At 51.5% G+C, this 16,629-nt stretch overlaps 1 protein-coding gene and 1 long non-coding RNA gene across 2 annotated transcripts in view; one reads left to right on the plus strand and one right to left on the minus strand.

Annotated features, from left to right (window-relative positions):
• Positions 1 to 15,297, minus strand: part of slc44a4 (solute carrier family 44 member 4) — an 83,264-nt gene extending 67,967 nt beyond the window's left edge. The window contains exon 1 of the mRNA XM_069919592.1: positions 15,061 to 15,297. Within this exon, the coding sequence (XP_069775693.1) occupies positions 15,061 to 15,109 (49 nt within the window). The 5' untranslated portion in view covers positions 15,110 to 15,297. The remainder of the gene's footprint in view (positions 1 to 15,060) is intronic.
• Positions 1,763 to 13,636, plus strand: LOC138754788 (uncharacterized). Its single transcript, XR_011351929.1, has 3 exons — positions 1,763 to 1,874; positions 11,996 to 12,184; positions 13,477 to 13,636. It is a non-coding gene; the product is annotated as an uncharacterized lncRNA (long non-coding RNA).
• Positions 15,298 to 16,629: the final 1,332 nt, after the last annotated feature.

Genomic DNA, 16,629 nt, shown 5'->3' on the forward strand with positions numbered 1-16,629 from the left:
ACCACCCTTCCTGTAAACAGAACTCCACTCTGAGCTCCCCAACCACAAAAGAAACAGGACACAACTTCAGAGCCAGTGCAACCCACTCAGCCCCTCCTTCCCAGCTCACAGTTACTAAAATTCTGGCTGATTCAACTGCAACCTTCACTCCCACTGAGTTGCTGCCTACCTCCAATCTCCAGTAACCTTTCAGCAGCCCCACCGCCCCCCAGCCCTTAGCAAAAAGGACTCCTTAGCAAAAAATCTATTCGACTTGAAGGACCCGTGTCCGTGTGGGTTTTCCTCTGGTAGTTCCTGTTCGAAACGTACCAGGGATCTAGGTTAATTGGGTGTATATTGGGCAGCACGGGTTCGTGGGCCAAAAGGGCCTGTTAGCATTTTTTTTTAAAAACTCTTCCTTAAGGTTCCTTTTTAGACATACAGCCTGGAAACAGGCCCTTTCGGCCCACCAGCCCGTACTGCCCAATGTACTCCCAATTAATCTACACCCCTGGTACGTTTTGAGGGGTGGGAATAAACCTGAGCCCCCAGGGAAAACCCACAGAGACACAGGCAGTGCGTACAAACTCCTTACAGACAGTGTGGGATTCAAACCCCAGTCCCGATCGCTGGTGCTGCCAACGTGCACCACCCCTGGATCTGCTTCCATTTCACAGAAAAATATTCCCAAACATTCAGAGATCGAAGAAAAATGACTTCCTGTCTTAAACGTGGGCACTTTATTCATAAAATGGAGTCTCCTCGTTGAAGATTCACTCACAGGAGAGACATCCTCTCCTTGCCAACTGATTGAGATCCCCTCCCTCTTTGCTCTATGTCCCCACCTTTCCCCTCTCCCCCTCCCCAACCTGTCCAAACTTCTCCTCCTGGGGACAGGATCCGTCCTGGAGCCTCCATGTCGATGCACTCACGAAGAAGGCCTCGCCAGCGGCCATACTTTGTGAGAGGCCCAGGACGTAACCGAAGACTCTGGAAAACTTCTACAGGTGGAGAGTAATCTGGCTGGTGGCATCGCTGCCTGGTTTGGAGGTGCCTACGGTCAGGGCAGGAGAAAACCCCAGAGGGTTGTTAACTCGGCCTGTGACATCACAGGTACCAGACCTCACTCCATGGAGGAACTCGACACGAGGCCACACCCTTCATCCTCAGGTCCAGGCCCTCTTCACTCTGCAGGAAGGAAGTCCAGGAGCCTGAAGACGAGCACTCAGCGGCACGAGGATGGCTTCTTCCCCCTCCCCCTTCCTGAATGATCAATAAACCACAGACATGGCCTGACTTTGTCTTTTTCTTGCACTGTTTTTATTTATTTAGTAAGGTGGCTTTATCAAAATGTTTATGATGACTTGTTCATGACAAAAATTTTGATTCTCGGTCATCCCGCCGAAGGACAGCGCACCTACCATTTCCCTGAGCATCCAAGGCCCATGGAGCATGGCGGGGTGGGGGTGGTAGCTCACCTGTTGCGGAATGGGACTGCCCTGACCGACGTTGCCCACAGCTCCGACATGCGCTAACGTACCAGCTTCTACCCACAGAGCTGCGCGTGGCCTTTCCGCCAGCCAGTGCGACCCAGCCCCTGCCCCAAGCAGAGCGTGGAGGCACACGCCAGTGCTGAGCCGTGCCAGGCCAGCTGCCCACCCCTCGGTTGGGACCATTCACGCCAGGCGTGTCAGTGCTGGTGGGTGGTGCTGGGGGTGGGGCACGAGCATCAGTTCAGGACAGGATCTGTCATCACCTTGATATTTCTGGAACCAGTCTGTACACATAATAGGCGAGTTGTCTTCAATGTCGCAATGAGGAAGAACAGAGGGACCTTGGGGGTCTGAATCCACAGATCTGCACAAGGGTGAGGCGACCTTATCAATTCAGTTCAGGTTAGTAATACAAGATCAAGATTCTGTTTATTGTCATTGCAATAAAACCGTGTCACATTACAGGAAATTCCTTGTGGTCTGCCTTGCAGCAGATTCATCACCAGCAGGAATTGCCTGAATCTCCTCTTACAGTCAGAGAGGGAGAAGCAAAAGAGGGACCCTCCCCCACCCCGAGAGCTCGTAGATTCGCCCCCAGCGCTTCGACAGTCCCTGCAGAGTCCAGTCCAAACCATCAGCAAACCCGAGCTCCAGATCTGAACCCCCAGCACGGTCAGAGCCCTTTAGTGCCCTCGACACCCCAACCTGTGATCCTTGTTTGTGTCACTACCTGGACCCTCTGATCTGGTTCTCCGCGTCGCAACGAGGTGCTGCACTTTGAGAGATCAAATGTAAGAGAAACGCGTACAGTTAAAGGCAGGACTGAAAAAGCACTGGCGTGCAGAGGGATCCGTGGGGGTGGGGGGGGGGAAAGAGGGGGGGTTCTGGCCCAGAACTCGTTAAAAGCGACCACACGCAGACAGGGTAGTCAAGATGGTGAACGATGCACTTGGCTACATTGGGTGGGGCACTTGGAGTATGCAGATTGACCGCACTTACGACGTCCTGACATGCGGCATTTCAGAGTCATGATGGTTTTGCTCTCGTGTTTTTGCGGCGAAATCTTGTGTGTTTTTTTCTATAAATCTAGCATTTTTTTCCAGCAAATCTCACGTTATATCCCCCCGGAAAATCTCGCATATTTTCCCTCCGGAAAATCTTATGTTTTTTCCCCCCCGGCAAATCTTTTGTAATTTTCCCCCGGCAAATCTTTTGTAATTTTCCCCCAGCAAATCTCATGTTATTTCCCCCTGGCAAATCTCGCGTATTTTCCCCTTGGAAACTCCTACATTTTTTTCCCCGGCAAATCTTGTGTTATTTCCTGGCAAATCTCGCATTATTTCCCCTGCAAATCTCATGTTATTTTCCCCGGCAAAACTCTTGCTATTTCCCAGCAAATCTCGCGTTATTTTCCCCCAGCAAATCTCACATTATTTCCCCAGAAAATTTCACTTTATTTTCCCCCAGCAAATCTCGCATTATTTTCTGGAAAATCTCGCATTATTTCCTGGAAAATCTCGCATTATTTCCCAGTAAATCTCTCGTAATTTTCCCCGGCAAATCTCACGTTATTTCCAAGCAAATCTTGCGTCATTTCGCTCGATTTCAATTAATGACAGTTTCAATAAATGATGCAAGTCTCGGAACCAAACTCTATTGTAAGTTGGGGTCCCCCTGTAACATGCAGTCCTGGTCGCCCCATTGCAGGAAGGGCTTGGAGATGTTGGAAAGGGTACAGAAGAGACGAATTGGTACATTGCCTGGACTAGAGGTATGAACTACAAGGAGAGGCTGAATAAACTTAGAGCACAGAGCATGACAAAAAAGTACAGGCCCACAATATTACGCCGGCTTTTAACAAAATCATAATCAACAAACCCTACCTCCCATCCATAACCCTTTTGTGATAGTTCAGATTCTATCACCAGTGTGTCTAGGTACAGAGGGTAGTGTAGGGTGACTGTGATTAGCTGAGAGCGTAGCCACACCTACTAGCAGGTCTTAAAGGGTTGCTCCTAGCCAGACCAGGTCATTCTGGACTGGTCAACCTACATGTGATATGCTCCAGTCTTTTAGTTAATAAAAGCCTTGGTTTGGATCAACAAATCTTTGGTTCTTTCGCCTCCACTACCACCCCCAGGCAATGCATTCCAGGCCCCCACTGCTCTTTATGTGATAAACCTCACCCTGGTGTCTCCCCTAAACTTTCCTCTCTGCAGAGTCCTCTGGCCGGGAAACAGGCCGATCTCTCATAATCCTGCAGACCTCTATCAAGTCTCCTCTCATCCTTCTACGCTCCAAGAAGTCCCCGCTCTGCTCACCTGGCCTCATAAGACTTATTTTCCAATCCTGGTAAATCTCCTCTACCCCCTCTTCACAGCCTCCGCTTCCTTCAGGAGGTGACCAGAACTGAGCGCAATACTCCAAGTGTGGTCTTGCCAGCGATTTGTGGGAGTTACTACATGACCTCTCAACTCTTGAGCTCAACCCACTGGCTAATGAAGCCCAGCGTCCCATGGGCCCTACAAACCTGCACGGCAGCTGTGAGAGATCTATGGATTTGGACCCCAAGGCCCCTCAGTTCTTTGGAGAGGTGGCAACGATGGGGGGGCACCTTCAATTGGCACCCAAGCACTGGAGGGGAGGGGGAAATCCCATTGAAACATTTTGAATGTTGAAAGGAGTGGACAGGGCAGATGTCGAAAGGTTGTTTCCCCACGGTGGGAGAGTCCGGGACAAGAAGGCATAACTTGGGATTGAAGGGCATCCGCTTAGATGCGGAGGAATTCCTTCAGCCAGAGGGTGGTAAATCTGTGGAATTTGTTGCCACGGGCGGATGTGGAGGCCGGGTCACTGGTTGTATTAAAGGCAGAGATTGATAGGTTCTTGATTAGCCCAGGTATGGGGAGAAGGCTGGGTGGTAGGTCTGAGTGGGAGAATGGATCAGCTCATGATTAAATGGTGGGGCAGACTTGATAGACTGAATGGCCTGTTTCTGTTACTATGTCTTATACAGTGAGTTTTACTCATCCAGAGTCTGGTAGGTACCTGGAACGGGGTGCCAGGAGCAGTGGTGGAAGGAGCTACAATAGTAGTGTTGAAGAGGTTTCTAGACAGACACATGAATACGCACGGAAGAAGGATCACACGCAGAGCCCGAGCTAGTCTTGGACATCAACACCCAGCACAGACTCATGGGCTGAAGGGCTTGTTCCTGTCCTCTGCAAATAAATTATATTCACTCCGGCGCCCGGCCACTGGTCCACACCGACTCTGGATCATTGCCCGGAGAGGGAACTGGATCCTGCTGTCACACTCCCACAAGTCATTTATTATCCAGCTCTGATTGGCCCTGGGGAGGTGGGTGTGTCACCGTCTCAGACTGCTGGGTTTGGCGGGGTGCACCAGGGAAGGCGAATGCAACGCTGGCGTTGGTTCCCAGAGGGAGAGACTCGATAGAGCACTGGTGAGACCTCACTTGGAGCACCGGGCACCCATATTTATGCTGGTGTTGTAGAGGGCTCGGAGAAGAATGATACCAGGAGTGAAAAGCTTGGCATATGGTTCTCGTCGCAGTACTGAAGGACATCTGGTCAGGTCACTCGCCTGAGTGCTACTGGGATCATGTGACCTGTCGCGCACAGGATTCTGTGGACACCGGTGGTTAAGTGAATAAACACACCAATGCTGGAGAAGTTCAGCAGGTCAAACAGTGCCCTTTAACGTAGCAAAGATACATCGCTGACGTTTCAGGCCTGAGCCCTTCGTCAAGGTGTGGAGGGGGGGGGGGGGGGGGAAACGTGAGAGATGTCCGAACAAAAGGGGGAGGAGGAGTGGGGGAGGATAGGTGGAGAGAGAAAGGAAGTAGGAACTGGGATGACTAGTTAAGTGGGGGGGTGGGGGGGGAAGAGGCAAGCTGATTAGTGGAATGCAGTGAACTCCAGGTTCATGCCCTGGGGCAGGAGGGTCCCCCGGATGAAAAATGAGGTGTCATTCCTCCAATCTGCGGGTGGTCAGGTTGGGGTCATGTGAAAGGCTTGAGAGCGTGACTCAGAATTGAAATGATTGGCTCTGGGGAGGTCGCTGCTGTGGCAGACGGAAAGGAGATGCCAGGTGAAGCGATCTAATCTGCGACCGGTCTCTCCGACGTAGAGAAGGCCACAGGGGGTGCACCGGATGGCGTAAACAAGTTTTTTGGAGGTGCAGGTGAAGTGATGCTTCACCTGAAAGGTCTGTTTGGGACCTCGGACTGGGGCGAGGGAGGAGGTGTGGGTGCAGGCATTACACCTCCTGCGACCACAATGGAAGGTGCTGGGGGACGATGGGTGCTGAGGGAAGAGTGCACAAGGGAGTCATGGAGGGAGCGGTCCCTACAGAAGGCTGAGAGAGGAGAAGGAAAAATGCGTCTGGTGGTGGGGTCCTGTATTAAGTACTAGAAATTCCATCAGATAATGTGTTGGATATGGAGGCCGGTGGGGTGGCGGATGAGGATCCTGTGTTGATTGCTTCTGGGGGCGGAGGGGACTAGGGCAGATGAGCGGGGAATGGAGGGGATGCGGGTGAGGGCCGAGTTAGTAGTGATGGAGGGAAAGAAGGCAGATATTTCGGATGCTCTGGACTGGAAGACCTTGTCTTGGGAGCAGATGTGGTGGAGACGGAGAAGGGGATGGAGTCATTACAGGGGACAGAGTGTGAGGAAGAGTAGTCCAGGTAGTTGTGGGAGTTGGGAGGATTTGTAATGAATGTTAGTGGAGAGTCCGATTCCTGAGGTGGAGACTGAGAGATCCAGGAAAGGGTCATCGGAGATGGACCAGGTGAGTTTGAGGTCTGGGAGGAAATTGGCCGTGAAATTGATGAAATTGACCTGTTCATCACGGATACATGAGCCTGCCCTGATGTAGTCATCGATGTACCGGAGGAAGAGTTGGGGGGGGGGTCTTGTCTGTGTCGGCTTGGAGCACATTTTGCTCCATAAACAGGCAGGTGTAGCTGGGACCCACACGGGTACCCATGGCTACTCCTTTAATCTGGAGGGAGTGGGATGAGTTAAGGGTTAAGGATGAGGACAAGTTGTGCCAGGCAGAGAAGGGTGGTGGTGGATCGTGACTGCTCAGGTCTGAGGTCCAGGAAGAAGAGGTGCTTTGAGGCCTTTTGCATTAGGAATGGGAGTGGAAAGGAATTGGGGACGCCCATCGTGAAGATGAGGCGGTGCAATTCGGGGAATCTGAAGTCTTGGAGGAGTATGTGAGGTGTTGCGGATATAGATGGGGAGGGATTGAAGTAGGGGAGTCAAGGTGGGATGAAACTAGTTGTGTGGGGAAAGAGCGAGGAGAGACAATGGGTCAGCCTGGATAGTTGGGTTTATGCATCTTGGGCAGAAGGTAGAAACGGATGGTGGCCGTGGAGGGAGAAGTGCCCAAAGTCGATGAAGTGAGAGATGGTGTTGGAGACGGTGGCGTGGTCAGCAACTGAACCGGCTCCTTCCCCCCCCCACCACCAGGCTTGGCTGGTGTGGAGGGTGGCTGGACACCCTTGGCAGGATGAAAAACAAGACATGTTGCAGGGCGGACGGACCCTCTTGTAGGGTCAGCGGCCATTGAGGAAACACGCGGCACGAAGCACGGAAAGGGCATCCCTTGCATTGAAGCTCGGTCTGGCCACTCACAGCAACCGAGGCATCTCGAATGGGGAAAGGCCTGGATAGAGTAGATTTGACAAGGATGTTTCCCATGGTCGAGGATTCTTGGACAAGAGGGTACAACCATGTTAAAAGGGCATCAATTTAAAACAGAGATGCAGAAAAATGTCTTTAGCCAGAGGGTTGTGAGACTGTGGAACTTGTTGCACTTGTAGAAGGGAGGTCACTGGGTGTGTTTAAGGCAGAGATTGACAGGTAGTTGATTAGCCAGGGCATCAAGGGTTATGGGGAGAGGGGGTTGAGAGAGAGAGGATGGATCAGCTCATGATTAGAAGGTTGGGCCAACTTCTGCTCCCATAACTTGTGAAGATTAGGTCCAGTGACAAATGAAGAACCAGGAGGACACAATGAGCTGGGCTTTATATTTATTTCCCAACCAATAGGACCAGACCGATGCTGTCAATGGGAGCTTGCAGTGCAGATGTGGGCTGCTGCACTGCCTGCACTGAACAGCGACTCAGCCCAGCCCAGCCTCCCCCAAAACATTTTGTTGACCAGAGGAGTTAGCGAAACCTTTGTGGCCGTGGTTCATATCCAGCCTTGGACATCAGTGACCTGAGGGCGCATGCGGTCTCTGCAAGGTTTCATTCAGTGGGGCAGAAGCAGACACATCCCCACACCCCGACCCACACACACACCTACACACATGCATCCACCCACGCACACACGCCCACACCCACCCACGCATACACACACAATACCCATACACACACCCACACCCACCCAAACCCACACACCCACCCATACCCACACACACCCCCACCCACACACCCACCCATAGACACACCCATAGATACACACCCCCACCCACACATACACACCCACCCACACATACACACCCACCCACACATACACACCCACCCACAGCCCCCACACACACACCCATACCCCCCCACACACACATTTACAGATGCACAAGATAAACTGAATCGACAGGAATATAAAATTAAATTATCACAATGTGCTAAAAACACACTGCAGCTCCACATTTGTCAGATATCAGAGCAGAAGCAGGCCATTCAACCCATCGAGTATGTTCTGCCACTGAAGCTGATCCATTCTCCCACTCAGCTCTGCTGCCCGGCTTCCTCCCCACAATCTTTGATACCCTGACTATTCAGGCACCTGTCAGTCTCTGCCTTAAATTCTCCCGACGACAGCCGCCCGTGGTAGCAGATCCCAAAAGGTGAAAGAAATTCCTCAGCTTCTCGGGTTTGAATGGGTGCCCCTCGTTCCTGGAGTGGTTTCCTCTTGTCCAGACTGCCTTGCGAAACAACTTTGCCACATCTACTCTATCCAGTCCATTCCAAATGTTTATACGAGATTCTCCGCCCCCCCCACCCCCACCCCAATCCTGCTGAACTCCAAGGAGTTCAGACCAAGAGCTGTCAAACATTCCGCATATGTTAGTCCTAAAACTCATCCTTGTTGACTCTTCTCTGAATATCCTTTCCGAAACGTGGAGCCCAAAACTGTACCCAGTTCCCCAAATGAGAGCCTTATAAAGTCTACACAGGGAGGGCTCCCCTTGGGCCCTGGGTACTGAAGGCTTCCTCATCGCATCGGCAATTTGGACCTGGATCTCTGGATTCCGATGAGTTTCAACTGAACTGGAGTCTTGTGCGGCTGCAGAAGCGCTGGAGACGAATTCACGGATTCTGGGGTGGTGGGGGGGGGGGGTGGGCGGATGGTGTCTCTCCTTTATTATCTTTCTCTGACTGTATGAGATGCCAGGCAATTCTAAAGGCGAACCTTTGTCTGCCTTAGGCCAGGTCAAAGGCAATTTCATTGATGATTACATATCTGTTTTATTACACGATAATAAACCATATCTGATCTGAATCACCAAACAAAAAATTCCCCAAGCTATTTCGCCTGCGCTTGATACCCCTCTGCATCATTGGATCCAAGAACTGCTGACAGAGGCGTCACTAGGGTCGGTGTCACCCAGTGTGTGTCAGCCCCCCCCTCCCCCATAGAGTTGTAAGAATAAAATAGAATAATACGTGATAAATATAGCTGTAAATTGCTTAAATGTAATATTTCTCAGATTATATGAATATAAAGAACAGAGTTGTTCTGTAAAATCTTTCTACATTGAATTATAACATTATTAGTAACAAGCGGAACCTTGTTTGATTTTTCTCCTTTAATTACTACTTCATTCTCAAAAAAAGTTAGTGATTTTGGTTCCCAAATACTAATGTCGTCGCTAAAGCACCAGAAAATTTGACAAAAAGCCAGCAGCAACAAAAACAACAGCGCTTGCTGATGGGCGCATGCAGACGGAACTCCGTGATTCAAAGCATTGTTGTCATTGGACCATCACAACAGCTCCGTCCAGAGATTCAAAAAGTAAATGAGCATCGGGTTTTAGCCTCATAGGTGCATTGATACATGGAGCTGGCAGAAAATGTTTTTGTTGTGTAATGAACAACAGGGATATTTTTATAAAAAATACATTTCTGATGAAACACCACACAAAAATCTTGTGGAGAGTTGGCCTTTTCACACCGCCGTGTAAAAATGGTGATTCCCTGGAAACTTATGGTGTGAAAAGGTCGGTCCAGGAATTTTAAACTGGTCTGCAGCCCTACCTCCCGCGGCCCCAGGAAATTTTCGCGGACCACCCTCTCCCTGCGATGTGAAAGGGCAAATGGCCGCGCTGGGGAAGCCTCATGACGTCAGCGCTTGGATGCTGTGTCAAGTAGGCAATTAAAATCAAAAGATGCTTACTGCCTGACAACAGTGGGCTGCTTCGGCCCGCCGCGACAGCAGCATAATGCGGGACAAATGGTCGACCTTGTTAACCACAATCCATCACGCAGCTGTCTTCCCAGAATGGTTTCAGCTGCATGAGGGATTATGGGAAACAATGTCAGCCATTCAGCCTGCATCGTGCCGCCATCACGGGGTGCCAAAGCACGGGGGAGTCAAGGTACAGGGAGGAGGGGACGGGCTGAGAGCAGGCCGGTGGAAGGGAGGGAGAGGGAGCAGGTGGGCAAGCTTCCAACGGATGGTGGGAGGGGGTGAACTTATGCAACGTGTCATCAGTTGGGGGCAGGATCCTCCCCCCCAAATTGCCGGGAATTTGGACCGCGGTGTGAAAGGTCCAGAAGGCCCTGAATTCCTGAGAATTTCACTGGGACAAAGTAGGGTCACTGCTCCCCTGCGATGTGAAAACAGCTAGTCATTTTGGTGTCACCCGGTGCAGTCCGCACCTCCCACCTCTCACAGCTGACGCCAGTGACTGCTGACAGCCCCTCCCTCCATGAATCTCAACAACGCCCTGGCACCTCAAGGCTGTCTACGTACTGTCCCATGATACTCCCTGCGTACCCAAGACTGTGAGGCCAAACACAGCGCCAACATCCATCTATAAATTTATGCATGACACCACGGTCACAGGCAGGCTCCCTAACAATGACATAACAGGGCGCAGAAGGGTCAGCAAGGCCAAGAAGCTGGTCGTAGAACCTCCAGGGAAGGGGTGGAGCTCTTACCCCACCCTCCCCCAGGTTCGCGTTAACAGTGCTGAGGTGGAGATTGTCAACAACTTTTAAGTTCCTCAGGGTAAACACCTCTAGTAACTTCTCCAGAGAAAGTTGGCGTGTTCACAATGTCCGAGATGGCACTGGCAGAGTTTACATCTCTCCATAGCCTTTTCCTGTCCTGTACATTGGCATCTCCACACCAGACATTGAAGCAACTGGTCGGAATGCAAGTCTTTGGTGACATCCCAAACCCCCTCAAACTCCCGGCAAAGTATAGCATCAAAATTCAGATTGATCATCTGAGTATGTACATGACATCACATACAACCCTGAGATTCTTTTTCCTGCGGGCATGGCAGAATTACCACTGATTGACAGTGCAAAAAAAACCTGACTCAATATACAAATAAAGAAATGTAAACAAACTGACTGTGCAATACGGAGATTAAACAAAAATCAATAAAGAAGTAAGAGTCCTTAAATGAGTACCTGATTGAGTTTGTTGTTGAGGAGTCTGACGGTGAACCTGGTGGGTGCGAGTCTTGGGGCACCTAGACCTCTTTCCTGATGGCAGCAGCGAGATCAGAGCGCGTGCTGGGTGTTGAGGGTCTTTGATGATTGCTGCTGCTCTCCGATGGTAGCGCTCCCCGTCAACGTTCTCGATGATGGGAGAGGGTTTTTTTTGCCTGTGATATCCTGGGCTGCATCCACTACTTTTTATGGGGCTTCATGCTCGGGGGTGTTGGTGACCCCGTAATAGACTGCTAATGCAGCCGGTCGGCACACTTTCCACCGCACCTCTGTGGAAATTTGCCAGGGTTTCCGACATCACGCCAAACTTCCTGAGGAAGTATAGGCGCTGACGTCCTTTCTTCTCGATGCCATTGGTGCGTTGGGTCCAGGAAAGGTCCTCTGAGATAGCGACATCCAAGAACTTACATTAGCTCACCCTCTCCACCTCCAGCCCCACAATGAGCACCTGCATCCCTCAACACACCCTTGTCAGAGTGTGTCGTACGTAGCGTGGGATGGGAGAAACTGCGAGAGGACTGTGAACGTGAACATGCCCCACCCTCCATTGACTCCGTCTATAACTCCCACTGCCTTGGAGAAGCAGCCAACATATTAAAATATTAATCCCACCTTTGCCACACTTAATTTACCCCCTTCCCATCCAGAAGAAGTGAGATCACGTGCCACAGTTCTTTCCTGCCGACATCAGACAAGTTCAGTCAAGTTCTCTCTGCACTGTACCAACTTATCTCCCTCTGTGTAAAAAAGAACTTCCTCCTGATGTCTCTTCTAAACTTTCTTTCCTTCACTTTGTACAGATGTCCCCCAGTATGTGCTTTGCCTGCCTTGGGGAAAAGGCACTGGCTATCCACCTTATCTGTGCCTGTCAGAATCGTTTGGATTGTGCTATGAATGAGATATCTACTGGTCTGCTCACAGAACAACTGCAATCGCTCCATTTTCGATACATGCGTCAATGGACTTGACTCCACCTCGTGTGCTTGAAGGTATTTGGCAGGGCGGCTCATGAAGGTGCACAAGGGTTAGCACTGCGCCGTTACAGCGCCAGTGATCTGGACCGGGATTCGAATCCCGCGCTGTCTGTAAGGAGTCTGCAAGCTCACCCTGTGGGTTTTCCCTGGGGGGCGCACTCCAGTTTCCTCCCAAACGTACTGGGGTGTGGGGTGGTGGGGTTGGAATTGGGCGGCACGGGCTCATTGGGCAGGAAGGGCCCGTTACTGTGCTGTACGTCTAAAAGGCTGGAGTTCATGGTGTCAGAGGAAGAGTGTTAGTTCAGTCAACAACATAGAAGATGGAACCAATCAACTGGCTTTTCTCCCAATGGGAACCACAGAATGAGTATAGGGCACAAGACCCAATTCTCCACCTCAATTATGTACCGACCATATTAATAAATTGGAGGAGGCAGCCATGTTAGGTGTCCAAGTTTGCTGATGACCCAAAAATAGATGGGGGGGTGGGTGTTACAAATGAGGGTGTACGGACCCTCCAATGGGATACGGTTAAGTACCAAAGCCCGGCCAAGTGTGGAATAATGTGCACTTTGAAAGGGTACTCTCGAAGCAAAGCAGGAGAACGAGAAGTCAATCCATAGAACATAACAGCACAGAAACAGGCCCGTCTAGGCTGTGCTGTCCAGTCCCACTGACCTGCACTCCCTCCACAGACCTCCTATCCATGTCCCAGGACCCCTTTATTTGTCGATCATACCATAACTACTTATGCAGAGTAAAGACGAGATATTGTTTCTCCGGGACCATACATAAATAGGAGTTAGATATCTACAAGTACACTCATGTTGTAGGAATTGAGGAGTCTGATGGCTTGAGGGAGAGGGGGGACTATTGCACAATCTGGACGTGTGTGTCCAAGTGCCATGGTACCTCCTTCCGGTTAGCAGAAGGGAGTTTATAAGGGGGGGGTGAGAGGTCCTTCACAATGTTATTTGCCATCCGCCTGCATCGTGTGTTGCAGACGTCCATCCTAAAATATCAAAACTGAGCCTGCATTCCCACCACTCTCTGAGTGAAGAAGCTCCCCTCATGTTCCCCTTTCACCCTTAACCCATGGTTTGTGTCTCAACTGCCCTCAGAGAAAAAAGACGACTTGCATTTCCTCTGTCTACCCCCCTCATATCAAATCTTCTCCCATTCTTCTATGCTCCAGGGAATAACCTTCCCCGTAACTCAGTCCCTGAAGTCTGGGCAGCATCCTAGTAAAACCTTCCCTGCCCTTGTGCTACCTTAAAATACACGGTGTTCTTGTTGATTTTATGCAGGAAACTTTGGCAGCAGAGAAGGCAAATGAGAAGGAAAATGGTTCTTGAGAAAGGGTATTTGCCATTTGAGAATTATAGTCCAAAACTGACCCAAAAGGCTGACTTTAAATGAGAAACAACTGGACCTGCAGACACCACGGTTGAAATAAAAACACGATGCTGGAGAAACTCAGCAGGTCAAACCGTGTACTTTATGTAGCAAAGGTAACATCACCGACGTTTCGGGCTTGAGGCCGTTGGAAAAATGTCAGCAGGCACCCAAACAAAATGGTTGGGGGGGGAGGGTGAAGGGCCAGGAGCACAGGCCCACAAGCAGGTAATAGGTGGATAAGGGAGGGAGGGCCCACCAGCAAATGTGGGAGGGGGAAAAATGGAGATAAAGATACATAAACGTTTCAGGCTTGAGCCCCTCATCAGGTGACTTGTGTTAAACCTGCTCACAACTGGAATCTAGACATCATGAAGATGTTCCCAAGACCCTCTGAAGGGCACATTTTCCTGCTTTTGATCGAGATCAGGGTCTAGCTGTCATTTATCACAGTCCGAACTGCGCTCCAGCAGATGGCTCAATCCAGCAGGTAATGATAGGGGGGGGGGGGGGGGAGGGGACAGGTGAGGGGGGATGGGTGGAGTGGGGTGAAGGAGGAAGAGGGAGGGGAAGGAGGGAGTGGGGAAGGGGAGGAGAAGAGAGGGAGGGAGAGGGGGGAAGGAAGAAGAGAGGGAGGGGAGGGGAAGGAAGAAGAGGGAGGGGAAGGAAGAAGAGGGAGGGGAAGGAAGAAGAGGGAGGGGAAGGAGAGGGAGGGGGAAGGAAGAAGAGGGAGGGGAAGGAGAGGGAGGAGAGGAAGGGGGAAGGAGGGGGAAGGAGGGGGAAGGAGAGGGAAGGAGAGGGAAGGAGAGGGAGGGGAAGGAGAGGGAGGGGAAGGAGAGGGAGGGGAAGGAGAGGGAGGGGAAGGAGAGGGAGGGGAAGGAGAGGGAGGGGAAGGAGAGGGAGGGGAAGGAGAGGGAGGGGAAGGAGAGGGAGGGGAAGGAGAGGGAGGGGAAGGAGAGAGGGGAAGGAGAGGGAGGGGAAGGAGAGGGAGGGGAAGGAGAGGGAGGGGAAGGAGAGGGAGGGGAAGGAGAGGGAGAGGGAGGGGAAGGAGGAAGAGGGGGGAGAGGGAGTGGGGGAAGGAGGAAAAGAGGGAAGGAAGAAAAGGGGGAAAGAGGGAGTGGGGAAGGAGGGAGTGGGGGAAGGAGGAAGAGGGAGGGGAAGGAGGAAGTGGGGGTGGGAGTGAGGGAAGGAGGAAGAGAGGGAGGGGAAGAGGGGGAGGGGGAAGGAGGGAGGGGAAGAGGGGGGAGGGGGAAGGAGGGAGGGGAAGAGGGGGAAGGAGGAAGAGAGAGAAGGGGAGAGAAAGGAGGAAGAGAGAGGGAGGGGAGAAGGGGAGGGAGGAAGAGAGGAAGGAAGGAAGGAAGGAGGGGGAAGTTTACAATAGGAGATGAGCACCTCCCGGAGCCAGTCCCTGGAGCGCGATTGTTTTCGACATTAATCCGATTTAAACACCTTGGCGTCGCAACTCGAGGTGTTGCTTCCCCTCGCCATCTCCTTACCATACGGCTCCGAGTCTTTCCCTCCCGCCTCCTTCTTCTTCTTTCCCATCCCGGGGACACCGCTCGGCCCGAACTGCACCTGCCGACTCAGCGCCGCGTCGCCTGCACCTTGCCGCCCCGTCAGGTCTGTCCGGATTGCCCTCCCGCCCTGCCACTCAATCAGGCTAGCCCCGCCTCCGTGGGCATCAATCAATGGGCGAGTCCTGAATGGGGGGGGGACTGACGCACCCTCACCTGCCGGCCCCGCCCCCTTGCCTGCTGGCCCCACCCCCTTACCTGCCGGCCCCGCCCTCCAGGGGGCACGTCAATCAGGTGGCTCCTTGCCAGTGCAACCTGGCACATCTCCTTCAGGCCAGGGCGTCTGTGAGAGTTTCACAAGGTAAATATTGGGCTGGGTTCAACCCGACCACCCACCAGGCCGGGAGTATCAAGAACAAAACGAATCTTTCCAATATAGTCCAAGCTCTGAGTGCACAAGAACATCAGAAATAGGAGCAGGAGGCGGCCATTCAGCCCGTCAAACCTGCTCTGCCATCCATCCATGGCTGACCTGATCATTGATTCAACTCCACCCACCTTCCCCCATATCCTCTTTTTATGTAAAAATCTAACTAGTTTAATGAAGTCACCTCAGCCGCTTTCCTGGGCAGAGAATTCCATAGATTCATTTCTCTCCGGGGGTAAAAAAAGTTCTTCCTCATCTCCATCTTAAATCTACCCCCCTGAATCTTGAGGCTGCGTCCCCTCGTTCTGGTCTCACCTGCCAGTGATCTTATGATCTCCTTCCATTCTTCTGAATTTGAGTGAGTCTAATTCCAGTCTCCCCGGTCCTCGGTCAGAGAACTGCAGAAGGCTACCGCACAGAAACGCAGGCCATTCTGCCCCTCTAGTCTGTACTAGCCTCGCTAGTCCCACTGACCTGCACCCGTTCATAACCCTCCGAACCGCTCCCATCCAGTTTATTTTTAAAACTCAAGATTGAGCCCGCATTCACATCAGAAGGCAGTTCCTTCCACACTCCCACCACTCTCTGTGAAGAACTGCCCCCTAAACCTTTCCCCTTTCAACTTAAAACTATGACCTCTCATATTTATCTCCCCCAATCAAAGTGGAAAAAGCCTCCTCGCATCCATTCTCATAACACACGTCAGAATCAGAATCAGAATTTATTATCATGAACATATCACGAAATTCAGAACATTGCTGCATTATTACAGTGTAAATATTTATATGAACCACCTAACAAAATAAATCAAAAAAAGTGCAAGGAAAAGGCAAAGTAAGTCTATGGTTTATTGCTCATTCAGGAATCTGATGGCAGGGAAGAAGCTGTCCTTGTGCCACTGAGTGCTTGTCTTTAAGCTCCTGGACCTTTTACCTGATGGTAGCAGAGTAAAGAGGGCGTAGCCTGGGTGGTGGGGGTGGGGGTCTTGGAGGATAGAGGCTGCTTTTTCATGATGCTGTCTCCTGTAGACGTCCTCGATGGAGGACGTCTGGTGCCTGAGATGTCGCAGGCCGAGTTAACAACCCTCTGCGGTTTATTCTTGCCCTGAGAGTTAGTGCAGGCAG

The sequence above is a fragment of the Narcine bancroftii genome, chromosome 2 (genome assembly GCF_036971445.1).
Source record: "Narcine bancroftii isolate sNarBan1 chromosome 2, sNarBan1.hap1, whole genome shotgun sequence".
In the NCBI taxonomy this organism is placed as follows: Eukaryota; Metazoa; Chordata; class Chondrichthyes; order Torpediniformes; family Narcinidae; genus Narcine; species Narcine bancroftii.